General features: G+C 50.4%; 1 protein-coding gene across 8 annotated transcripts in view; it reads left to right on the forward strand.

Annotated features, from left to right (window-relative positions):
* Window positions 1-316: 316 nt before the first annotated feature.
* TLE3 (TLE family member 3, transcriptional corepressor) overlaps window positions 317-25,988 on the forward strand; it is a 48,545-nt gene continuing 22,873 nt past the window's right edge. For 4 of the 8 annotated variants that reach the window (XM_037833539.1, XM_037833541.1, XM_037833540.1 and 1 more), the window contains exons 1-6: window positions 318-1,365; window positions 1,918-2,018; window positions 2,482-2,545; window positions 3,526-3,570; window positions 21,807-21,869; window positions 23,359-23,433. In XM_037833539.1, coding sequence (XP_037689467.1) covers window positions 1,342-1,365; window positions 1,918-2,018; window positions 2,482-2,545; window positions 3,526-3,570; window positions 21,807-21,869; window positions 23,359-23,433 — 372 coding nt within the window. In that variant the 5' untranslated portion in view covers window positions 318-1,341. Of the gene's footprint in view, window positions 1,366-1,917; window positions 2,019-2,481; window positions 2,546-3,525; window positions 3,571-21,806; window positions 21,870-23,358; window positions 23,434-25,988 lie in introns of those variants that run through there. The other 4 variants (XM_037833543.1, XM_037833546.1, XM_037833545.1 and 1 more) reach the window with 4 other exon arrangements.

Raw genomic sequence — 25,988 nt, forward strand, 5'->3', positions numbered from 1 at the left:
GTTAATTCCTGATCTGAGGAGCGCTGTTTTTCACTCCCATGCGAAAGTCACCAGCGGGTAGGGCCTGATTGCTACTTTTCATGCATAGTTTTAGACACAAGAGGGCATTGTGACGTCGCGCCCGGCGGCGCCCAGTCGCAGGCCGAGTCCCACAGCCCCACGTGGGGGTTCCACGCTCCCATTGGCCAGCTCCGGGCTAAGCTGCCACATTATTTTGTTACTTTTCAGTCCCTATTTGGAACTGCTCTCGCGGCAGTTCAGACCTCGTGCTCGTCCCCCTCGCCTGTCTGTGTGTGGTATCCGCAAGGTCCGGGCCACTTTTTTTTTTTTTTTTTTGGTGTGTGTATGTGTGTGTGTATTGGGTGTGTGTGTCGGGGTGTATGTGTAGGGGGTTTGTCGGGGCGCGGAGAGGAGAGTCGGGCCGAGGGGAAGGAAGGAAGCCGCAGAGCTATTGGGTCTAGGGCTGCGTCTCCCCTCCAGCGCTCTCCTGCCTGCACACCCCGAAGCGGCGGCAGCGCGCGGCGCTCTTCGCTGGGGACTCGGCGCTCCAGCTGGGAACAGCGAGGACCCCTTTGCGGAGGCTTCCCGTGCCCGCTGGAGTTAGGATGCCAGAGCGGTTGATTTGCACATACTGAGCCTGGAGTTTCCTCCTCGGCCCTGGGAAGGGCTTGCAGCGGCGGCGGCGGCAGGAGCAGACCGAACAACAGGCTCTCTTCTCCGTGGGGGGGCGTCGAAGCGCCCGCGCGGGGCTCCCGCCCTCACCCTCCCGCGTTCCCGCGGCCCCAAGCCGCCACTTCGGAGTCCGCCTCCTTCCTCTTCCTCCTCGCTGCGAGCCCCGGGCGCTGTCGCTTCTAGGATCCGACCCGCGCGCCCCGGATGCTGGGGCTGTCCCGGCGCGCCCCCCCTCTTGGCGCCACGGGCTGAGTAATCCGCAGGGGGCTAGAGCTCTCCCCAAGAGGGACCCCCGGCCTCAGGACCCCGCGCAGGACCCGCCGGGGAGAAGACGATGTCTGCGCAGCCCCCGGCTTTGAAGCGCTCCACGCAGCCGGGGGAAGGTGGCCGACCGCAGCCCGCGGAGCCCTAGGCGCACAAAGCCCGCGCCCGCCCGCCGGGTCTCGGCGCCCGCCGACGACTTTGCCGCCTGCTCCGCGGCTCTTTGTCTCCAGTTGGGGCGGGCGCCCGACTCTGGGATTTCGCTGTGGGAGCGGGCTGGGGGGGCCGGGGGCGAGTTCTCGGTTTCCCGGCTGCCCCCCGCTCGGGCTCGGCTTCCCCCTCCCCCGCACCTCCCCGGCCCGGGCTCCCGGCGCTTCCACGCTCTCGGAATCACGACCCCTCCCTGCCATGTATCCCCAAGGCAGACATCCGGTGAGTAATTGCAACTCGGTTTATTTAAGCATCTATCATGGCAGGATAAACGAGGCAGTTTATCTAGCACCTCCATTTTGCTCGTTGCTACCTTTATGGTGTGTGTTTGTGTGTATGTATGTGTTCTCACACAAAGGGGATGGGGGGCGCCGTTGAGAGAAGAGGTTAATCCCGCCCGAGTGGCGTGGGGGAGCTCCCTGTGTTTGAAGGGGAACTGTTTTCACACTCCCCACTTCCCTCCCGCGCCCCCTTTCCTAAGTCTCCCAACTCTCCTGGCGTACCTTGCCTGCTCCCATCGTTCTTGGAAATGGGAGCCCCTTAGTGAAAGGGATAGGACCCCCGCGGCTGAGAAGGAAGGACTGGACCCTTCCCTCAGCCCCTGTCGCGGAGCTGAATAACTTGGGGGCAAGGTTCGAGGTTGGGAGGGGGCTTCTCTATTTGGGAAGCCCGCGTTGGGGGCAGGTCGAGGGGAGCCGCGGAGGGGCCTGGGCAGCTTTGAGTCCTATCTGATGTCCCCGCCCCCCTCCCCCGTCTTGTCCTCCTGGGCTCCAGGCTCCCCATCAACCCGGGCAGCCGGGATTTAAATTCACGGTGGCTGAGTCTTGTGACAGGATCAAAGACGAATTCCAGTTCCTGCAAGCTCAATATCACAGGTAAGGCGGGGTTCCCGGGGAGGGGGCATCTCCGCCGCGGCTCCTGCCACAGCTCCCACCAGGACCCAGAGGGCTCCCGACCCCGAGGTGGCGGGGCAGCCCTGGCCTCCGCCTTTTGTTTCCCCTTTCGGAGCGCGGGGCCTTAACCCTTTGCAGTCCGTAGCCTCCTGCTCCCAGTGCCGTCCGCCGGGGTCGCAGGTTAGCGTCAGGGTCCCGCCGACGCCCCCACTCCCTGCAGCCCTGGTAATTCTACTCGGTGGGTCACGGGAAGTTTCGAGTTGTTTCACTTCCACCCTCCTCGTGGCGCGGACCCAAATCCTCCTCCTCCCGGAGGCTGCAGGATAATGGGGTAACCCCGGGGGTTGTCAGGAAGTGGAAAAGCGGCCCTCTGAGGCCCTTGGGTTGGGGCCCCGAGGAGGCTGTGCAAGCGCCAGGCCTGAGCAGGCTCGTTCTGCCCTCTCAGCCTCAAAGTGGAGTACGACAAGCTGGCGAATGAGAAGACAGAGATGCAGCGCCATTATGTGATGGTGAGAGGCGTCCTAGGGCCTGGGAGGGCAGCGACCCGGGACGGGGGGCAGCGGGTGGGATTAGGGAAGCGCCTGGGAACCGGGTGTAATCCGAGTGCCCTCGGCCCCTGCACCGGCTTTCCTTAGTCCAGGCGACTGAGAGCTGGAGGCAGAAAAAGAAACCAAAATTTCAGTCCGGGGACTTCAGTGCTACCTTTGTGCTGCTTTAATTTGTGTTTCGAAGGCTTCCCAGAGGGCTGATTGCCCTGTCTTGGCTAGTAAGATAAAATTGGGTCAGACTATCTCAGAGCTGGATAAAAATCTCTTCGAGATCTCCTGGAGGTGTTTGTAAACTTTTCTGCTTTGCAGACCTGGGATCTAGCCAGAGTCCAACAAGAAGCTCTCTGCCCACCCCTTCTTCCCCAGAGGTTTTCTGAGGAATGGAGGAGGCTTTCAAAGCCCTCTCCCTGCTCTCTCTTCTTCAGGGGATCCCCCTGTGGAGAATCCTTGCAGCCCTGGAGCAGTAGATAGACTATCTCCCCTTTTCCTAGCATCTATTCCAGCTAGTTTAAATCTTCAGTTTGTGAGAGGACATGGAAGGCACTTAAGTGCCACTCCCTGCACTGTTTTCCACAGAAGAGGCCTTTGACACAGTGCTAAATAACCCTCAGAGGACAAGAGGGTCCCACTGTACACACTAGTCTCTGTGAACGCTAAATCTTGAATAAACAGGGTATATGGCACATGCAATGCTTGTTGGAGGGAGGGCTTGAGCTCTTACTGCTGTATTTATAATATTCTGTTGAGATGAGGGAGGAACACTTGTCTGTTGTCAGCTCTTAAACTCCTCTATATCTGGCTTTGGGATTTCATTTAAAACTTCTTTAGCAAAGATATCATAAAAGTATGATTTGGCCAAAACTTTCCCTAGAAAAACTTGAATATGAAAACTGAACTGATTTTTATGTTACCTTGTAAATGGCAATTCTGTTTACTTTTAGTACTATGAGATGTCCTATGGCTTGAACATTGAAATGCACAAGCAGGTAAGCTCTTTTCTCTTTAAAAAATGTATTTAATTTTTTTTTAAACTTATGTATGTGGAATTCTTATGTCCCTCCTGTTTGAAAATTGAGCCTAGATCTGCTCTTCTCGCTTCTTGTCAGTGAATGGATCCAATCTTTGAAATAATTGCAAGGTCTGAGGCTTTGCTTATTTCTTGGAAATATTGAGCTTTTAGCATTGGAGCTTGTGAATTAGCCCTGGTCTTGTATCTTAGTGGAGTTTATGATAAAGGACCAAAGGGAAAATTGTACCTCCAGGATCTGCTTTACAGGCTCCTGAAAGCCCAGAGGTGGTTGGCTGCTTTTATCTGTTTTAAAGTAAAATTCTCAAGAGGAAATGCAGGAGGGTTTTGTTTTTTAGTTGTTGTTGTTGCAAAAATGTGATGTTCTGCCTTGATAAGATTAGACTTCAAGAGCCCTGAAAGCCAGGCTGAGCTGTCAGAATTTAAAGGAGCGCTCAGAGCAACTAACTGCTTAAAAATATAAAGCCAGAGTGAAATACAACTCCAATGCCTTACATTTATGAGGCAGCTTTCTCGTCTCTATCTTAATTTAAAGGCAGCCGCATTCCCATTTTACAGAGAAGGAAGCTGAAGCTGAGAACTGAAGTAACTTGCCCAGGGGCTGCCATGCCAGGACTTTTGAGATGGCTGGGAGTTGAACTCAGCTTTGAAATCCTGAAGTCAAACCAGTTTTGCTAGTCCTGGTATCCTTTGATGGATATGTAAACTACCTCATATTGTCACTATTCTAATAACAGTATACCTCAAACCCAGCAAATACAAACACCCTTTATCTCTGGGCATATCAGTAACCAGTCCCGGTGCAGGTTGGGCTGTGGGAGAGGCCTGTTTGTGTATTTGTGTTAGGAGGAGAGGCTGCCTATAATTTGGCTTGGCCTGCGATTAGTGTTGACTTGGCACGGATAAATGGCGCAGTCCGGTTGTTCTTTTTAACAATTGGTGTTCTTGAAATCTCAGAAGGCTGTTGACTCATTCTGGCCTTTGGTGACCGTGACTTGAATGGATTTTCTGCTCTAAATTAACAGTCGTTTACAAGGTTTAAATTTTGTTCTTGAAGGGGCAGGACCCAGGGCAGGTGAGAAGGGCAGGTGACCCCCTGGAGCGCTGGCAGGTTCCTGCCTCCTCCAGTGCCTTGGTAGAGAGGCATTCGAATCTGTACTTTGCTATTCCCTCTTATAGGGAGACTCCAGAGTTGGGTGAAGGGTAGCCAGAAAGGGGCCTGAATTTATTGAGCATTGTGGGAAGCCAGCTTGTGGCTTACTGAGGGATTTTATTAATTCCTTAGAAGGCTCACGAAGGCTATCATGTTTTTTACTTCTTGATCCAGTCATATTTTTAATAGAGGCAAAGCTTTGTATGTAAAGATATATGTCCTCACCAGAATGGACTAGAGCCAGGTTCTGCCCAACTTTGGGTGGAACTGACTGGTTCTGACCAGTTCAATAAGAATGCATCCAGAACCGGGGTCCCAGGCAATCAAGGAACTTTGCAGTATTATGAGAGTTGCCATCTCCTCTCCTTTTCCACCCCCCCTTTTTTTTTTTTTTTTCTCTGAGAGCACTTACTATCTTGGGTGTGTTTAAAGAGGGTAATTGCACCCAGGTTTAAAATTTATAGCAGCAGTTATCCTAAGAGCTTCGTAATTAAGGTGTAATATGTTGTTGCATGTTGAGGTCTGCATGGGTGGTGCCCTCCGTGTCTGTGAGTGGCTGGTTCTTTGGCACAAGGAATCCACCTTGGCTGGCAGAGCAAAGCTGTTCTCAAAGTCCTGGGGACAACGAGCTGAGGAAGAGTTAAACATCTTAAACGCATTTGGTGGTAGGGTTTTTGTATAAAGAGCAGCTGTGTGCATCTGGGACTTCTGGCCATTCCCCAAACAAGGCTCTTAGGGGGAGAATGCCTGAGGTTTGGCTACATCATCTCATTTAATCCTCTCAGCTGCCAATGGTGGATAGAGGGATTCTTTGCCCCCTTTTTATAGGTGCGGAAACTGAGGCTTCGGGGCGGGCAAGAGGCCAAGCTGGGGCTCACATCCGGGCCTCTGGCTTCCCAGTCTTTACCCTGCTTGCCACTCACCTTTGCCTTCCTGCCTCTGAGGCTCTTGTACCCATTTGCTTCCTAGCATGAATGTGTGTGCTCTGACTGCGGGTTAGTGGCAATCTCTTAATTGGGTGAAATCACCCTGTGGCTGTGTAGGAACAAAGAGGCGAGGAGGTGAAGAAACCCAGGCGCTGAGAAATGCAGCCCTGACCTAATGGGGCTGGCCACTCCCCAGGATTGTGAGGGCTCTGCCGAAGAAACCCTGCCACTAATTGTAGTGTGGGTCTTGGGTGCATTTGGCGGATGGTGGTTAGGCCTGAGCAAACAAGTTTATCAGCTGACCTGTTTAGCGGTTGACTGGTGTTTTATCTGCACACACAATCAAGTGACTGGAGTGCTTGAATTATTCATGCAGTGTCCTGCCCTCTAGACTTGACTGTTCGTGTGATTACATCTGCCTGGAACAAACAGGCTGGATTCTTCATCTTTATGCTCAGGGATGGGGGTGGGGATTGTCTGTACTTTTATATAATAGATGATCTACAGAGCTAGCACCTTGGAAAGCGTGGCGGTCCTCAGCCTGCTCTCTCTTTCACACACAGAGGTGCATTTTTTTTTAAAGCTCTTATTTTTTGGCTCTATCTGAAGTGCCGATTAGCTGAGAACCTTGGGTTCTGCCAGATGGGCCTGAATATTGACAGAGGTCACCTGAGGAACTGCAGTTCAGCCCATTTCTTTTTTACTGAAAGGTTGAACTCACCATGGCTGGCTCCTTTTCTGGCTGTTTCTCTGTCTCCCTCTCTTTTTCCAAGCTGTCAAATCTGAGTGTAATAAATGGTTCCTCCTCCTACTCTTCTGCCTGCCTCCCTCCCTAATTATGGTAAAGCAAAGGTTACAGAATCACGGGGCTGGGCCAGGACTTCAAGAGGTCACGTCTTCCAAGCCCCTGCATCCAGGCCGAATGTCAAGGGTGATTCAGTGAGGCCAGGGAGGTGATGATGACTGCCCAGCTCACCAGTTCCCATCTTGCTCCTGGAGAGGCTTTCCAATGCCAGCCAGGAATAACAAAGCCAGCTTAGACACGAGGGCTCCAGAACAACTGTCATACATTGCATTTGAGGCACCAATGCTGAGAGAAACTGGGCCGGGCTGTGTTTTCAGCATATGGCCATGAACATTGATGTTTTTATTCAAAGTGGACTTGAGGCATTTTGATTTGGGGCAGCATCATATGCCAACACGATTCTACACCTGGTTCTGTAAACTGAGCAGTCCTTCCTCTAAGTTTCTTTGGGAATCCGGAACTGGAAGAGCTCTTTGGCTTATGATCCAAACCTTTCAAATTACAGAAGAGTAAACTGAGGCCCAGAGAGGGTTGCTGATGTACCCAGAGTCATACAGTCCATGTTAATAGTAGACCTGCTACTGCAGCCTTCCCTCCCAACCCCAGCACTCTTGTTTTGCAAGACTCAAGAAACGAGGAGTATTCCTTTGCTAACTATAATAGGATTCTGTATCTTTAATTATTATTGTTCTTTCTGCATTATCATCTGAAGAGGCTGGGGCTATAGACCTGGCTACACCAAAGTCCAAAGTACCCAATTTCAGGTTGTATAACCATATCAGCTAAACCCTCTTTGCCCACAGTCCTGTTCTAATTTGGATTGTCAGCTATTTGCACAGCTATTGATTTACGTGTGTAGTAATACGTCAGAATCTGTTACTAGTCATCCCAGAGCTAAGGTTCATGGGCAAGGGAAAGGTGGTAAAACCTGTGAACTTTTTACCTAAGAATGCAGGAAGCTGTGGAGGGGGGTGGCCATGAACACAGGGCTGAAGTGGGAATTGGAGAAATCCCCATTCATCCTCACCTGCCTTCTCTGGGTCTCTCTGCTAAGTGTTAAGGCGCGTGGACTAGAAGACCTCTTCTCAGTCCAACACACAGCTAGGTGTGCTATGACCACCACGAAGGTGTGGGCTGCCAGAGGGAGCCACTGGGGTGATGTTACAGAGACCCTGCCAACAAGTTGAGTCTGTGTCTTGGTAAAGAGAAGGTGGGAGCACCCTCAGAGTTGAAGGGAACACGGGTCCTTAAACCAGGATAAGTGCCTGTTTGTGTGGCATCTGGGTTGAGCTTAGAAGTTCTTTGGAGTATCATTTTTTTTCTGGCCAGAGAGCTGGTTTCCAAGAACTTTGCTTTAGCCTGGTTTCCCTCTAAACTTTCCTGCCTTGTTCTTGCCCTGTACAGACTGTCCCCTCCAGTCACCCAGGTCTTCTCACTGTCCTGGGTGCATGCCTCATTCAGCTTTGGGGTCTGCTATGCCAAAGCCCCCTTCCTCCTGTTTTGCCTGCCTAGAGAGAAGCCACCCACCCCTCTACACTGCCTTCCACCCCAGTGTTCTTTGGATCTTCTCTCTAGTTGCCAGTGGAATTGTACAGAGTCGTGTGCTTCTCTGATCTTGTCCTTCTCATTAGTTTGATGATCAAAATGACCCTGGGAGATGGGCAAATGGTCTCCTTGCCCTTATTTTACTCAAGATTAAGGAAACAGCCTGATGAGAACCTGATTTCTATTTCAAGTCTCCTTCCTTGAACTCTCCTGGACTAGAAGCCCCCTGGAGGGTACTGGGCTTCTCTTCCTTGAACTCTCCTTCCCCACCTAGTGTGGGAAGGGTCTAGTTTTTCTCAGGCTTGTTTCCATTTTGTTGAAGGAGCCAGTCAGGAAATGAATTCCATTTTCCTTCTCTTGGTGGCAGAGGCTGGGGAGGAGTTGGGGGGATGGTAATCTTAGGGGCAGAAGTATAAGCATGGTGTCTGGTGTCCTCATGGAGGAAAGTGGTTTTCTTTATATCCCATTGTTTATGCAAAATGTTTGGTGGGGGAGGAAGGGGGTTTATGATTAAAGGCGAAATCCCAGCAGGGTTTCCCCTTATTGGTGATGGCTGAGGCCTTGATGTCCTTTCTCACACCTTATTATCTCATTTTTGTAGGTGTGGAGGAAGTCTGTGGGCTGGTGTTTCTGGAGCACTTAGCACAGATTAGGTGCTTGGTAAACATGCTGGTTTTTCTTTACTCAGAATTCCTCGGATTATCTGAGGGTGCAGTTCTGATTCCTGGAGCCCTATGAGTAGGAAGTGGGATTTTAATCGTGGGCTGGCCGTTCTCCTATAGCTGAGCGTCTGATTTCTTCAGTAAAATGAGATGCTTGGATTCGTTCCCCAAACAGTTATTAGGGGCCTGCAGTGTGCCGGGTATGTGCTGGGGTTGGTTACACAAACAAATAAGACACCATTCCCCGTACTGCAGGGTCAGGCATCTAAATAAGTAATTGCAATGCAATGAGGTAAGTGCTAACGGGGACGAGTGTTACAGGAGCACCCGGGACAGAACAGCTTATTCTTCCTGGGAAAGGGGACTCAGGTCAGAGGGGACTTTACAGCAGGGCCGTTACTTGAGCCGGGCCTTCAAGGTAGCGTTCGGGTTATTAGGCAGAAGCAGGCAGTGGAAGCTCCTCCAGGAGTGGCAACAGCCCTTGGAAAGGCAGAGATTGGTGTTCCGGAAACCACAACTCCTTGAAACGGGGGGAGGAGCACCGCATTTGGGAAGTGAGGCGACGTGTGGACATCATGCAGCAAAGCCATCTCCGAGCCTTCTCTGTCCTCACAGTCACAACTGTAGCTCCTCCGCAACAGGCCTCTGTTCCCATAAGGCTCTCCAGGGCTGGCCCGAGTCCATCCGCCGCTACTCCGCCGTCTGCGGCCTCCCCTGCCTGCTCCCCCACCCTGATGGACCAGTTTGAACTTTATTCCCCAAAGTGGCATTGTCTCCTTTCTCATATTGGTAATTCTGTAATGACTGGTTATGACCTGCCCCCTCCCCCATATTTAATTCTCATCAGCCCAGCTCTTCACTTTGCTAGTAATGATAGCAGCCAGCAAAATAGCTTTCAACATGCCATTGACAGTCTGGTTTAAGAGAGCACTTGAAGTAGTGCTAGACAGCTGAAAGTACCCATAATTGTGTACCAGAGTGAGAACTGTGTGCTCAAGGGCCTTGTTTTTATATGCTTAAAGGGACAATATCTTGTTTTCAACAAATGCTCTCCAAGACTCACATTCAAGATGCCGCCTTTTTCCCTCTTTCTTTTCCTCCCTTGGCTTTTTCTTTTTCTCTTGCCTTTCAAGTGGGGGCTAAGGAGAGACTGGGGAAAGGGGAACTTTCCTCCACCCTCCCAAGTAAGGACCATTTTGGTAGATGTGTTTCTTTGAGCTCTCATCCATTCCAGACAGCAGGCCCAGGGCCAGTGCCTCCCTTGCATTCTCAGGGAGGGATGGGAAAGGGTCGGTTCTCAGTTGTGTTGATTTTGAGTTCTTCTGTTTGTTAAGGTGGTGGTTGCACAGTTAGAGCAAAAGTGGAGAAGGCAGCTTCCTGAGCTAGTCCCTCTGCATGTTCAGGCGGAGGTCCCCTTTGAAGGGGGTGTGGGAGAGGGCCCAAGCCTGCCCAAGGGTCTGCTCAGTGCCTTTCAAGTCCCTTCCAGATTAGATTCCAGGAGTCCAGTTATTCTGCAGAGTCCAGTCATTCCTCAGCCTAGGAAGTCCTTGCAGAGAAACCCCAGGGGTGACTGGCATGGCGACATGTTCATAAATGGAGGTTCATACTGCACTTTGGAGCCTAACCAGGTGTCCCACCGACTTGGCCCTGAAGATTTGTCTGGGAACAAACTCTGGTTCTCCCCTCCACCCCAGCTGACTTCACTGACCCTATTGTTGCTTTGAAGATGCAGCACAGCCCTTTGGGGAAGAGGTTCTCTTTACCCCGCTGACTCCAAAGCTTCACTTTAGGAGTTGTGTCATGTGAAGGGTGAAAAAAGCTCCAAGTTCCCAAGGGTGGGGCCTGAGAGGCCAGGGAAACCCTGTGGGGTCAGGAGGGCTTGGCCCCTGTATCTGCAAAGATCCCTTCAATTCACCCGTGTGAACCACCCAGCCAGGGTCTGGAGTTCTGGAGCAGCTGCCGCCCCCACCACCAAATAATCCCAGTTGTTGTGAGGACAAAACATTGGAAAATTTCAACTTCCAAATAATATGGGTTATAGTAATAAAGCTCCATCATATTTTTGTAGTATTTGATTGCTTGCAAAGCAGATGTTTTCACCTTAGGTAACTAAAATAATGGGCATTAGGGTCCAAGAAACAGACACCAGGATGAAAGCATCAGAGCAGGCATGAAAGGCCTGGTGTGACAATGACCTGTATACATCCAGGCTCTGGAAACCTGACAAGGATTTCTCAAATTTGGGCTGTGGGATGGGTGGAATGAGAGGCTGTGAGTTCCCTGAGGCCCCTGAGCCCTGCATGGTGCTCGCCCCACACTGGGGGACTGTGCCTTTTGTGGAGGGTTAGGTTTTGGGTTAGAGTTCCCCCTGGCTCTGTACAATTTTCTGAACACTCTGGGAAGGAAACAACACTTTCTAGGGTTTCTGAGAGTGGCCTGGAGACTGCAAAAGCTGTGATTGTAGAAGGAGATGAAAAGGCATCATAAACCTTTATCTAAAAAAGTGTCTTTCATGTATCTTAAGACTTTTTTTTTTTTTTCATTTCACTCTATGAACAGTTCAGGTGTGAAAGGGGAAGAAAGAAGGGAGAGGGAAAAGAGATAAGTGGGAGGGATGACAGAGCAGAGATCGGGGAAAGAGGAATGGGGAAAGAACAGGTAAAAGATGCTGATTTTGTCTAAGAAGGAACTGAGTACAAGGAAGACAGGGTCAGTGGCTTAGAGGTAAACGAATCAACCTAAAGGGAGAAATTACTTTTTAGTTTGTGCTGGAAGGCTACGTCTCCTCCCAAGTGGAGACCAAACGTAGGGAAGGTTCTTCCCGCCAATCTCTGTAGCACTCAAAATTTCAAGAGTGACTTGTGGGGCAGGAGAAGGACTCTCTCTTCATGTTTAGACTTCTATGCCACCCAGTTAGCTTTATTGACTGAAAGGTTGGAGGGGGAGACCTCCCACTCCCCAAATACTTCCCCTGGGAGAGTCCTCAGTGGGCCTTCCCTGACTCGAGGCCCAAAACTGATAGTAAATATTGGCCTTAACACGCTTTGTGCTGCCTAGAGTTGAACCAGCAGTGGGAAAGGTAGTTCAGTGCAGGCAGATAGTGAGACTAAATCCTAGCCCCTAAATGGGGGGTGGGGGGGTATGCTGACTGCCTTCTTGGCCTCAGACAGGAGAAAGGAGGGCAGACTCGGTGGCCCAGGAGAAACAGCAGGTGACACCGAGTGGTCGAGTGGTCGGAGCAAGGGGCTGGATGGCTGGGTGGGAATAGAATCGGGGTGAGAACAGGGAGATGGAGGAGGTGAGCCAGGCGGGACTGCTGGGTCAGTGGGGGGTTTAACTTGGTCTTAAACCTTTACCTGCTTTTTTTCCCCTGGAAGGGGTCCTTTCATCTCCCTCTTCAGTGGAGAGGGCTATGGTCTGTTTCTTACCTTGCTTTGCCTAAGAGCAGAACTATGGAAAGACTTTGGAGGAGTTTGGGTCAATGGATGGTACTGCTTTGTCTCCCACCCTGCAATCCTTAGGACCTCACACTTTATCCCAGAGAAACTGGGAGTCTCCATGAGGCCAGACCTGAAATGGGGAGAAGCACTTGGGTTGGAGACACTGGCCTCCATATCATTGGTACTTGTGTGTGGCACCAAGGAGACCAGCCTGCAGGGACTTCTAAGGAGAGCTCTCTAGAAACTTCTTCCTTTTAGCCCTTTTGGATTTTCTTTCTATTCTTCTACCCATTAACCTTCTTCTTCAGGGACCTCTACTTGGCTCTCCCTCACTATCTGCCTGACCAGGCTCCTTTCTTAAACTCCCACCATGCTGAAGGGACACCAGGCGTTGGCCCAGAGGTGATGGGTGGGGTGGGGTCCTGATAAGCCAGTTCTTACTGGTACCTTTGTACTGATGGATTCAAAGTGTCTATCAGAAGTTAACTGGTTCTCAAAGGGAGAGCCTAGGAATTCGAGTACAGAGACCTGTAACACCAGGAGCTGGGAGCTGGTATGTCTTCATGGTGAAGATGCAGGCTTTGTGGTCAGACAAACTTGGGTTTAGTCTTAGATCAGTACAAACAGGCTGTGTGATTTTGGCAGGTTATTTGACCTCTGTGAACTTTAATTTCCTCATCTGTGTAATGGGAATAATACCTGCTAGAGCAGAGCTGTCTGACTGAACTTTCTGCAATAATGGAAACATTGTATATCTGTGCTGCCCAGTATGTTAGCCCCCAGCTACCCTCATGGCTATTGAGCGTATGAAAATGTGGCTACTGTGACTGAGAAACTGAGTTTTAAATTTAATTTTAATTAAGTTTAAATAGCCACACATGGTTGGTGACTTCATATATTGGACAATGCAGTTACAGGGAGCATTATGATGATTGTAGGTGATGATGCCTATTAACTGCTTAGCACAGTACCTGGGATGTAGAAAAACCTCAGTAACATATTCTAACAATGGGACAGGGTCCCAAAGGTGGTCAAGACCCCAAAGAGAAAGGACAGGATCCTTGGTGGTTGCCCTAAGTTAATTATTTGCTCTACATGCCAATCTGGTATAGGCACCCTGAACCCCACTTAACAGAAAGGACCCCCAAGGTATAAAGAGGTTCTGCCTCATGGTTTAAAGGTGGACCAGGAGCAGTTCAGAACTGGAAACCATGACTGTTTCACTCTTGGACCAGAAATCTTTTCTCCATGGGCCTTGTGTGGCCTTCCCACACATCCACTCCCAGGCTGTATTCTTCAGAGCTTTGCTTCCAGTGTGGGAAGCCCCCATTAGAGCTCCGGGAGACATGAGCCCCAGCAGTGTGTATGTCAGGGTTTCTCACTCTCAGCGCGACTGATGTTTTGGACCAGATAATTCTTGGTTGCCAGGGCCTGTCCTGTGCCTTGTAAGATGTTTAGCAGCATCCCTGGTTTCTACCCACTAGTTGTCAGTAGCACTGCCCTAGTTCTGACAACCAAAAATGTCTCTGGGACATGCCAAGTATCCCCTGGGGGACAAAATGATTCCTGGTTGAGAACCCCTGGTATGGGGGTGGGGGGGCAGCATACTGGCTTTAGAGCTGGGGTACTCAGCTGTGCCGCTGACCTGCTCTGTGACAGCCCTCTGCCATTTCCGGGCCTCATTTTCCTCATCTGTAAAATGAGGTGTTGAATTAGCTTACTGGCCCTTTTTAGCCCACACATCCTATGAATTCCTGAGGTGGGAGGGGGTTGTTAGGAGGATATCAGTTTGAGAGCAAATCATACGTATTTCTAAAATAACCAGCCTTGATTTTTATGTGCTATACAAGTCCTATGCAAATGCTCCCACTTCTACCACCCTTGTCTGGGAAGAGAGGAAGCTTGGACCCTCTCCATTTGACCTGGAGGTCCCAGGCTGCTGGAAGGCTCATGCTTTTTGATTGTAAACTCGGTTGTGGGGTAGATAGAACTGGGCTCTGTCTCTGCCACAGTCATTCTGTTCCTTTTTTTCCCCCCGCCCCTCCTCATTTTCTGTTCCTGCCACATGGATTACCCTGTCCTTAAAAAGTCAGGGCTAGTGTTTCTTTGCATTGATCTTATGGAGGACCCCCAAAATTTGGTGAGCTGCCTCTGCAAGGGTGAAATGACTTTTACAGCCTGTTGAGGGGCAAGGGGAGATTTGCATAATGTTCCTAGGGGGATTAGGTGGCTGGGGGTTGCCATGGCAACCCCACAGGGCTGCTTGGAGAATTTTTCCTCTTGGTGGGAGTTGGCAGGGAAGGTGGGGGAGGGGAAGGGTTATCTGAGGGGAGGGAGGGAGGGATGGGGTGGCGCCTGGGATGAATGGGCAGTGTTGGGGGAAGGTGTAATCTGAAAATGCGCTCCCTGTTCTGTCTATACAAGTAAGCTCTTTGAGGGCCATCCCCCGGAGTGGGGGTGGGAGGCAGGCAGAGTTTAATGTGTTTGGGAACCAAGAAAGTAAAGTGGACAAATATTTAAAGATTATTGGATCTTGTTAACAGGAAGCCTGGTGGATGGAAACCGAGAGCTTGAGAAATGAAAGTCTTTAGAGATTTAGAGCTGAGAAGGGATGTGGGCTGTCCTCGAGGCCACGCTCCTCCCAGGGAGTGCTGTCTGCCACCACGGCCCGTTGAGTCATCACTCTGAGGACGGGGCGCTGGCTCACACACAGAAGTAGCTTCATTTTTGAGAGCTCTGAGTGTCATGCTGGATCCTAGTCGGCCTCCTTCCAGCCACAGAGACGGAGGCCCAAGTGCAGGGCAGACCCGGGCCCAGAATGCAGGTCTCTTGGCTCTGGGTTGCCACCTCTTTCCAGGGTCAGTGCCTGTGTGCTTCTTCTGCCCCCCTGCTTCCTCACTCAGCCTCACCATTCCTAAGTTTCCGTACACCGGAGCCTCAGGGAGGAGAGGGTCTGAGATTTTGGGTGGACAGGGGAGGTGGAATTCCTTTCAGGGAAGTACATAGAAGGGTGGTGACCTAACCCCAAGGACCCCCGACTCCTTGCTTTTCTTCTGCCTGGCTGGGGGAGGATGAGGGCTTGCTCCTTCCTCCTTGCCCGCATCCTCACCAATATCCTTACCCTCATTGGAAGGGCACAGGGGCCAGGGCACAGTTTCCATCCCAGGCCGGGCAGGCCAGCGCCCCACTCCCTCCCCAGAGACGGATCCTCATGGTCACACCGAGGGCTGGGCCTTTCTTGCCCCAAGTCCCTCCAGCATAAAGATTTCAGGAGGCTTCCTTGGAAGGCATAAATATTTAATGGCATTGTAGTTATATATAATTTGATCAATATGTCAGTGCTAAAAGGGCCTTTAAGGCAGCTCACCTATCATTGAGTAATCTGTGATGTAAACCTTCACCAGCCCCAAGAGTAGCAGGGGTCATTATCTCCCGTGGCTGCTAAGTGGGTCATTTACTCATCCCCTTCTTTGCTATGGCGCTGCTTTCCCCCAGAGCCTGCCAAGGGGATGGATTGGGGCCTGGGAACCCCACCCCAGCTTTTGTCAGGGGGTCTCCTGATTTCCCTTCCTCTGTCACTAAAGCACCCACTTGCTTTATTTCAGTGCTTTCCAAGCTCGGCCTGAGGAGAAAGTGCCTGCAAGGAATGCCACTTTGTAGTCAAATGATTGAGGGCCTGTCAATTTAGAATTGCCTAAGAAATGCATTGGGATATTTTAAGTTAAAATGCCCAGGACACGTTGTCCCGAATCTTCCATTCCTTGATTGCTGGGCGACTGTGGCGCCTGGCTGCTGGAAAGCTGCTGGGAACATTGGGGCTGGAGCCTTGGCCTCTTCTGCACCGTCCCCCACCGCCAATCCTTCTCTGGGCCCTTGTGATTTTAATTCAAGATGAAGCAAACTCACTTTGAATACCCCAGGAGTCAAAGAACCAAGTAAAACCTGATTAAAATTGAAGAACCCCAGGGCTGACCGAAACCCCACCCCCAACACACATTTCTGGAAGAGTAACCTGAGGCCCAGAAAACAGGATTTATCTTTCCAAAGGTCATGGAGCATGCTAGACACAGAGCTGGGATGAAAACCCATCATTTCCACATGGCTCTGGAGTGTAACTCATGTATCAAAATAGGCAGGTGTCTTTTCCTCATCTCATTTTTCTTGCACGTATCCACAAATGAATCCCCGGACGGTGCTCTTTCCACGACACTGCCCTGATTCTCCAAGGAAGAAATCCTTGCTTTAGAAGTGTAACCAGCATCCTAGCAGCGTTGGACAGCCCCTCGCCTGTCTAACAGATGTGGAATTGCAATTACTTCCCCTAAAAGAAACGTCTCAAAGAATCCTTGCTTAGCTGTCTCAGGCCCACCTGCTCATCTTTGCTTGTGAGTCACAGAATTCAGACAGGAGATGCTTGACACACTCAGAGCTGCTATTGCTGCCCTTGCCTGGAGGCTGTGACAGATAGTTATGTGCACTTCTGCAGATGAACAGATGATTCACACTGTGGAGACTGGTCTTGGCAATGAGCCCCAGCCTAGCCCTCTGCCCAGCATACTCTGTGTGCAGCCACGTCTTGAGGTGGCTTGGCTTACTTGTACTTGTCCTTGAAATTAGTGTGATGTGATGTTTTACTGAATTTATGGAGGAAACGATACATCACAGAACAATTCAGAATGCCTAGCATTCTAAAACTTTACATTATGACTCCTAGGTCTTAAAAAGTTAACAGGATGGCCCCTTTGATTTGCAGACAACAAAATTGAAGTTCAGAGGAGGAAATGATTTGTCCAAAGCCACACAGCTAGGTGGTGGCAGAGCTGGGAGTAGAAGCATGGCTTCAGAGTGTAGCCTGCTCTTTCAAGTGGCTTGTTGCTCCCTCTTCTTGGTTTTATTCAGCTAAAGTTAAAAGTGAAGTGTGCATTCTCCATGCCCACAGGTACAGATGACCGGGCAGTTAAAGCTAAGTAGCTGGAGACCATCGCCTGGAAGTGGTGCTGGCTGAGTGTTGAACAGTTGGCTTAAGAAAAAAAAAAAAAAAAAAAAAAAAGCAAAGGACTGGCTGGGTGCTGAAGACCCAAGAGTGGGGGGTTGCCAGGGGGAAGTCCAAGAACAGGTTCCATGTCCCTGATTCAGTGTTGTGGCCCAGAGGCAAAGAGGATGTTCTGAAGTAGTGGCAAATAAGAATGCTAGCCTGTTTTTAGAGAGATCTGCTTTTGGAATGTTCAAGTACCTCATTTTACAGCAAGATGCTTAGATGTCCTACTATAAGAATCATGCAAATGGGAGCTACTAAAGTGCATTGAACAGATTGCTCTTTAGGAAATTACTCTTGCCCCCCCACTATCTTGTTTCGTGTCATTTATTTGCCTAACAATCTTGACAGTGATGCAGGGCAGATGTTGCTCCCAGAGCCCAGTTGGTAGCACAGATTCTGAATCTCTGTGCCCCTTTCCCTGAACTTGTCCTCCTGTCTGTAACTAGTTTAGTTCTTTCTGAGGAACGTTTTTTCCACCAGCAAAGCTGCCTCCTTTGAACCACACTTGAAAAGAAGCTTTCAAAGGTGGCCCCAGTGTCCCCAAACACCTTTTACCAAAGTGCTCTCCAAAGGAAGCTGTCTGCCATCTGCCTGCATCCACCTCCACTCAGGTTCTCTTGTGAGGTCTTGCTGAAAGGTGGCAACTTGGCAGGACCAAGATGGAGGGAAGGATGGCGGTGGGGCTCAAGAAACACAGCTGCCTTTTTTGAGGAGAAAGTGTGCTGACTTGCCAAAAGGCATGTTCCAACATAACATCTAGTTCTGACTCGTGAGTTGTGACCTGTCCCAATTGTTGAAGTCATGCATCTTGGTTTTTATTTTTTCTCCCTTTTTTGGAACTGATGTTTAGAGCCTGTTTGAGTTGGATCAAAGGCTGTTTTAACAGCTGTTCTAATCGGAAACGCTGTCGATTATTAACCCTGACAGTAGTTTCAAAAATATTTCTCTAAGCTCTCAAAATTTGGCTTTTTGGTGGGAAAAGGTAAGACTCAATTAATGAGTTGCTTAATTGCTGAGCATCAGTTTCTCCATCTGAAAAAAATGAATTTTATTACATGCCTTCCTTAGAGGACTGTTGTGAGTTCACATGTGCAAAATGCTCGTGGCTGCTGCGTAGGTGGATGTTAGCCATTCTTCTTATTGTCATTAAGATTAAGAGTGGTTCAGTCTGGCCGACTTCCCATTTTCAGGAGCTTCTCTTTCCCTAAACAGCACCCTAAAAAAAATAATAATAAACATTAAAAAAAAACTGTTTAGTGAAGAGTTTTCCCATTCATTCTTTGACTCACCAGTGTACCGTGCCCATTCTCAGGGTTGGGTGGAGTATGTAGAAGATGGGTAAGGCTCAATCCCTGCTACCCCTTTTTGGGAAGGCCAAGAGGAGAATTCTGGAAGCTCAGCAGCAGGTGATGGCAAAATTACAACTCCCCCAGCTCCCAAATCAATCCTTAGGACCCAAGGCCAGGGAAACCCTGGTTTATTTATAAAAGTTCTCCAAGTGTAAAACCACCCCCTTTGTTGTGCAATCCTGTACAATCCTGTCGAGTGCTTTGAAGGCCCATCCTGCTGAGTTTGGGCCCCAGGGAAGCATGAATGCTTGATATTCCAGGCCTCAGGAGGGTTATATATCTGTTTAGAATTGTTCTGACTGCTCTTGGCTGATGGCTGGTTTGCCATGGTGGGGTGCAGGTGAGGGAGTCAGGAACTGCTTTTGTGTGGTGGAAAGGTGAAACCGAGAGGGAGCTTGCTCTGAGCAAGCTGTCTGTGATCACCCGGTGGCCTGCATGCCAAGCCTTGAACTGGGCAGGGCGCCGTGAAGTCCCAGCAGGACCCTTCTCCTGAGAACCAGAGCATGCTGGGCTCCAGGCCAGCTCCTGCAGAAAGATGCCACCTGTGGGAAGCCTGTGGCCATAGCCTCCCACAGTTCTGTTTGCTAAAGGGTATGGGGAAGAGGAAGGTCAGCCACTTTCAATCTGACCCTTGACCTGCTTGCCAGAGGAAGTAGGCAACAGCCAGGAACTCTTTTATCCACCCTGGGAGAAGTTCTGAGAGTTGTAGTTGCTGCGTAGACCGAAGCAACTGGGAAGGTTCAGAGCCTCTCCCTGCCTTCTTGGTTGCGGTGAGGAGCAGCAGCCAGAGACCCACCTGGGACCTTGCTGTGGTCTGTCACACCCGTTGGTGAGGGCCTGGCCGCTCCTGTCCTCCAACCCCCAATTGCATGTCAACACCCCATCCTCCACGGTCCCTCCCGCAGGTGCTGTCCACACTGGGGCAGGCCCAGATAAGCTGCCAGGGGGACGCTCTGTAATATAACGTCCTAAAAAATAAATGCATGGGGGGGCCTGTAATATTATTCTTTTGGCTAAACACTTCTCGAGCCCCTGCCATGTGGTGATGGGCACTGCTATACTAGCCGTTTGAGAGAAGAGGGCTGGACCAATGAGCTTCCTAAGGAACAAAGCTGCTTCATTTTGCTTCTTTTTATTCTTAATGCTTGGCACATAACAAATGTCCAGTAAACGTTTGCCAAGCAAGTGAAGGCTTTTCTACTTGTCGATTTGGACTTGAGATCCAGACTAGCTGACAGTTTCTAGCTGAACTGTTATGTGCAATCCTAACTCTTTTTTACATTCCATTCCCTTTCTCCATCATAAGCTGATTTGGTAGAGGAAAAAGTAAACACAAGTGAGAAGGACCCTTTTTTAGAATGGAACTCTCACCACTTAACCCTAGGTTAATAATTTATACAGTGATTACTTAATTATCTTCCCAAGCTCCTTATATTGTGAATGACAGTTATTTCTGTTGATTTATATATTAATGCATATATGGCTTACCTCCTTCCAAAAATATTTGAGGCTGCTTAATGGTTTAAAAGTTAAGGGGACTCTTGGTGAAGGAAAAAGAAGAAAAAAAGCAAGGGTGATGTTAGTTCTGAATCCATGATAAATGGCAGTATTGCTCAAACGGGCAGGGAGGGGGCAGATTTTGTCCCCAGGGGACATTTGGCAGTATCTGGAGGCATTTTTCGTTGCCCTAATAGGAGACGCTTCTGGCATCTAGTGGGTAGAAGTCAAAGATACCACTAAAAATCCTACAATGCACAGGACAGCTTCCCCACAAGGAATTATCTGGCCCAAAATGTCAGTAGCACTGAGGCTTTAACCCTGACGTGCAGTAGTAGCCTTTCCCGAGTCCGCCACAAACGTGGCTGTGAGTTTCGATGGGTCTCAGTGGAGGTGATGCTCCCCTTTCCACAGGAGGTTTGGAAGTGGGGTTTGTTATTGTCACACAGTGATCATTGTCCTGGGACCTGAGGGACGGACCTTTACACAATTATTCTACCCAGATGCCACCAGTGGGGCCTGCTGGAAAACCCTGAGTCTGTTCCTGAGGATCCTGGATATTTCAGGCAGAGACCCAACAGCAGGGATCCCAGGATCCTGATGTCATGGGCAGGCTCTACGTGACGGAGAGGCCAGCCCACTGTAGCCGGGAGCACCAGGACCTAGGGCTGCAGAAGCCAGGCGGGTTCCCTAGTGGACAGCAGCTCAGACAGCATGGTTTTTTGTGTTTTTTGGGGTTTTGTTTGTCTGTTTTTTAAATTTTCTGGGCACAGGGAATTCATATCCAGTCACATTTGACTTGCAGATAACCACAAATACTTAAAGGCAGTTGTCATGGTTTTGTATTTAGAAGGGTGCTATGAAGTGAGCTCTGGGACCCCCAGTCCTGGCAGCTCAGGGTCCAGAATGAGTTGTGAAAAGTAGTTCTGAGAGGTGGCGTCAGTGGTTCCAGGCCTTCCTGTCTGGACTCAGGTAGCCATTGAGCACTGCTCTTGATCTGAGCTTTGGGGACCAGCCTGGGGTTCACCAAGGACACTGGTGGAAACAGTTGATGGTATTTCCCGGGGTGTTAGGGATGGGGAGAGAGAATTGATCTGCCTTTCTAAGATAGTCTACCTGAGTGGTTAGGGATCTAATAACGTAACTTCTCCAGAAGTTTCTTACAGAAGGGAACACTTTGCCCTAACAAATGGTGGGATTTCAGGCTGGAGAGATGGTGTGGGATGGGGAAGCAGCAGCGGAATGGGGTGGGGGAACCCATTAAGTCCCGTGTCACCACACGTGAGGTTGGCCCTGGGAACCCTTTGGCTCATGCCACCAGGAGCAGTCCTCCGTTACCTCCTGATCTGCCTGAGAGCCTAGAGTCTGTCTCGCCGTTGCACTGGGCCCCATGAGGCAGGAAGCCGCTTTACCACACTGCAGTTCTTGCCTTGTAATGGGTTTTGCTGGGGTGTGGGGGTTGTTTTGCTTTACTTTGTTTTTCAAGTTTCCATCTAGAGCATGAAAACTGTCATCTGAACCAAACATGTAGACCACCTCTGATATGAAATTGGAGCTCCCCAGAATATAGGCAGGCTGGTTTCAGGGGAATCAGAATTGGTTTCCTCGTTCCTTGGATTTAGGGAGGGCTTCCTGACAAGAGGCTGACTGAGGGCAGAAGGGACGGAGCCAGTCATTAGGGTCTGTGGTTTTGGGGGAAGTTTGCACTTCCACTTGCTGGAGACATTTTAGTAACTTGATTTCTTTTCTAGAGCATGATGCAGTCTCTTTTCCTTTGCAGACAGAGATTGCGAAGAGACTGAACACAATTTTAGCACAGATCATGCCTTTCCTGTCACAAGAGGTAAGACTTTCTTTTCTTATCTCCTTTGCTTTCCGGATCAGCCCAGCAATGGACTGGGTCTCACCATGAGCCCGGTCTGCCCCATCCATTCAGACTTTGACAACAGAACTGACTGAAGTTGACAGCTGGGGATTTACAGAGCCCTCTGCAGTTGGTTCTGCGGCAGGGGGGTTGTATCGAAGGGACCACAGTTCTGTTAGAAAGGGTTCTCTGCAGCCCACCCCCTGAGACTGGAGAGGAGGGTCCTGGCCAGTGACTGGGCCAGTGTTGGGCAGTGGGTAACCTCCGTACCCCACCTCCCAGCTAAACCAGCATTCCCAGCCTCTGCTTCCCTGTGGCCCAAATCCCCACACCTGGAAACGTCTACAAGCCCGGAAGGCTGGCCACTCAGTGACAGGGACATGCCCTGGGGGTGAACCAATGCCCAGAGAGGGGACCCCAGCCACAGACATCCTCACATCACCTAAACTCCCCTTCCAAAGGACCCTTGCATGACATAGTGGCTGGGCTAGTGGGCAATTCGAGGGAAGCATCTCCAGGGAGGCTCCTCGGTGCAGGGCAGACCTTAGTGGGGCCCTGTTCCCACCCAGACTGAGCTCTGTCTAGCCTGGGCGTCAGAGCATGGGCCCTCCCTCCCTCTAGAGCCCCTCGGTGGCTGGGACCACATCAGCTCCTTCCTCCTCTCCTGGGCCTCTGAGACAGAGGAGTCACCAATAAACTGGTTGAATTAGCATAAGAGTGGGATATGGTAATGTCCTGGGGCTTGTGGTCCCTTGTGGGGAGGGCTGTGGGCAGGCAGGTTCCACCTCAAGATGCAGGGAATGCACTAAACTTTCATGCTTTCGTTCTCTCTATAGAAGGATTTAAAAAAAACAAAAATCATTTTGCCAGTTTTTCTTTTTTTTTTTGCTTCCTCTCTGCTTATATATATAGATTAGAGATATATAGACACATAGATTTTTCTCCCCTGAACTCTTTGAATGTAAGTGGCAGACATCCTGACAATTCATTACTAACTACACTGGCTATGTCTCCTAAGAACAGGACACTATCCTACATAATAGTGCTGTAAACATATTTAGAAAATGAATTATCATTCAGTTGTATCTTCTCATATCCAGCTCATACTTAGATTCACAGGAGGAAGTTGTTTTTTTTTTTAATGTGTGTGGTTGAGGGAGGTGGTTGACTAATGCCATCTTTTGAAGCTCATCTATGTGTTAGAACTTAAAAATATTATATAGAACTTAAAAATATTACAAGAAACTTGATTACAAAAGTAAAACATGCTCATTGGAAAAAGTTTAAAGAAGAAAATGCAGATCTGCCATCACCCATACCCTGTGTCCTAGAGGGCCATGCTTCCTGTGTAGGGGCCCTTTCTGTCGTCTCCTGGGGGGCTCTGCATGGCCCTCCCCATGCTCTGGAGCCCCCACCTCCTCCCGGCCAGGCAGGGCGGCCTCTGCTAATGCCCCCCTGTTCCCTCCAGCACCAGCAGCAGGTGGCGCAGGCGGTGGAACGCGCCAAGCAGGTGACCATGACGGAGCTGAACGCCATCATCGGGGTACGTGGACTCCCCAACCTGCCTCTCACTGTGTGTATAGCCCTTTTACTCCTCATTTACCTTAACCAGAGACTGACCCTGACCTTAGCTGGCCTCAAAGAATGGTGGCTCCAGAGCTCTGGCTCCCACAAGCACCTCACGGGGTTGGCCCCACTGGGGACTCTCTCCCCATGGGTTCCCCAATTGCTTCCCAGTCCCCAGATTAGAGAGTTGCTCAAATCTGCTCCTGCCCCTAAACATATCCGTGCCCTCCTTCCCTGGCTTTTGGCAACCCCATCACTGTGGGGGTCCGGAGTCTGGGATTGCCTCCACAGCTGGGTTGTCTGACCTGAGGGCCCCGCCACCTGCTCAGCCTCCCCCGGCCTGGCCGCCCTGCTGCCTCCTCCGGCAAAGCTCCGCCCTTCTTTGGCCACCTGGGTTCAGGACCGTCTCTGCTGAACTGTGGATGTGAAGTGTGCTGTGGAACTCGGATGAGGGCCCTGCTGCCCGTGCCCTTCGTGGCCTGGCTCGGTGTTAATCACGTGCCCTTTGCGTTTCTGACCTGCTGGAGAGCCCATCTCACCTGGAATAGGAAAAAATACCTGAGAGTGCTTTGTTGTGAGGCCCACTTCTGATCTGACCCCTCAGTGAAAAGAGGAAGCCAAGCTCTCCCTCCCTTTTGGTGCCCCTGCCTGGCCTGCATCGTTAGATGTCTTGGATTCAGACGGCATCTTTCTCCTGCTTGCTGCTTGGGTTGTGAGGCTTAGGATACTTAAGATACATACCTGTGGGGGAAACAATTGTATTTTCACTGTGACTTTGAGCAAGGTGTCTTCTGTCTGTAAAGTGAAAGAAGGTGGGTGAGATCTCTGCTTTCCAGTGCATGGAGCAGCTGGGTTAGAGCCCCCCAGGTTGCTTCTGAACAAGAGAGAGCCCAGGGTTCTCACCCACAAGTTCTTTTCCATAGGTCTGTGGGTGGGGCTGGGAATCGATGTCCTGAAATTTTCCAGATCATTCTGAAGTGTAGTCAGGCTTGGGAAGCAATGCACTGGTTGACTGGGGTCCCTTCAGCCCTAGCATTCTGGGAGCCTTGCTCATCTCCGTTCTTATGTGAGGTTGTTATGTTAAGGGGAACTGAAGGCCACAGAGTTTCTTCTGCTTGGTGGCATGAATGATTCCTGGCTTTTCGGTCCGGGGCAGAAACCTGGAGATCTGTGTTCGAGTCACGTTCATCTCTATGTGACCTCAGGCAGGCCCCTCTTCCTCGGGCCTCGGTTTCCTCATCTGAGAAAGGAGGGGGTTGGACCAGCTCCTTGCTCTGGCTTTCGTGACTCCACGGGGAACGCTGGGGCATTGGGTCAGAGCGGCAGATGATGCTTGGGGATTCCATGTCATGTCTCTGGGGCCCATGACAAGCAGAACCCCACCCCCTGGGGAGGGGCAGAGAGGAGTCTGGAAACAGGAACAGAAGGAGGAAGCGTTCAGACTTCCAAGCTGGAACACAGCACATCCAGAATGGGGAATCATTATATTTTAGTGTTTGAAGGATCTTCGGAGATAATCTAGTCTTGGGTTTTTCATTTAGCACTATTGACATTTTGGGCTGGATAGTTCTTTGTTGTAGAGGACTGTCCATTGCAAGATGTTTACCAATATCTCTGGGCTCTACCCACTTGAGGCCAGTGGCACTGCCCCCATCCCCAGTTGAGACAACCAAGAATGTCTCCAGTGGAGAACCGCTGCCACTGCCCAATGCCCTCATTTTTACAAAGGGGGCCAGAGAGGGCAAGTGATTTATGAACAGCTGCAAAGCTGAGTCAGAAGCTGAGGGCTGAGTCCCACCCCAGGGCCCCTCCCCACCAGCCGAGTTGGAGTGTGTGGCTTGTGGCCTCCATCTCAGCGACCAGGCATTGTGCAGCGGTTCTGCCTACAGTGCTGGAAGGAGCTGCGGGGTGGGCTCTGTTCTCTGGGATTGCTCCTTTTCAGCTTCTTGTGTCCATCCCCTTCCCAGGAGTCTCCTTGAGGCTTCCAGGCCAAGCCCTCCCATCCCTGCAGTGGCTTCAAATCCCTTCTATCTTTCTGCCTCCCTCTTTGGAGTAGAATCCTCTTTTGAAAATACTTTTTTTTTTTTTCCCACATTTTAAAGAAAGAATAAAATTGGGGAAGAAGCGCTGCTTGGATTAGCTCCACTTCCTTTAAGTAGTATTTAGGAAGCTACAAGTTAGGTCAAGGCAGCTCGAGGCAGATATTGGAATTCAATTAAAGCCAACGAGTGGGGCCTGTGACCCCCATTTTCAAGGTAATTGCTTCCCAGGCTCTGAGTGAATGCAGCCGTCGCCCTGTCATTAAGCAGGCAGCCATCTAATCGCCGTGCCTGACAGCCTCACAAGGCAGGAATTACGGACAGCCGAGGCATGCTCACACTGGGGAGCCGTGCTTCACTGCACGCCAGCGAAGGAGGCCAGCTGATCTAGTCAGGGCGTTCTCTCTCCTCGAGGACAGGGGAGAGGGAGCCTGCTGGGGAAAGGAGGGTGGTGGGGCAAGGGCTGAAGGCAAAGGGCAGGAGTCTTGGCCCC

Source organism: Choloepus didactylus, chromosome 4 (assembly GCF_015220235.1).
Source record: "Choloepus didactylus isolate mChoDid1 chromosome 4, mChoDid1.pri, whole genome shotgun sequence".
NCBI lineage: Eukaryota > Metazoa > Chordata > Mammalia > Pilosa > Megalonychidae > Choloepus > Choloepus didactylus.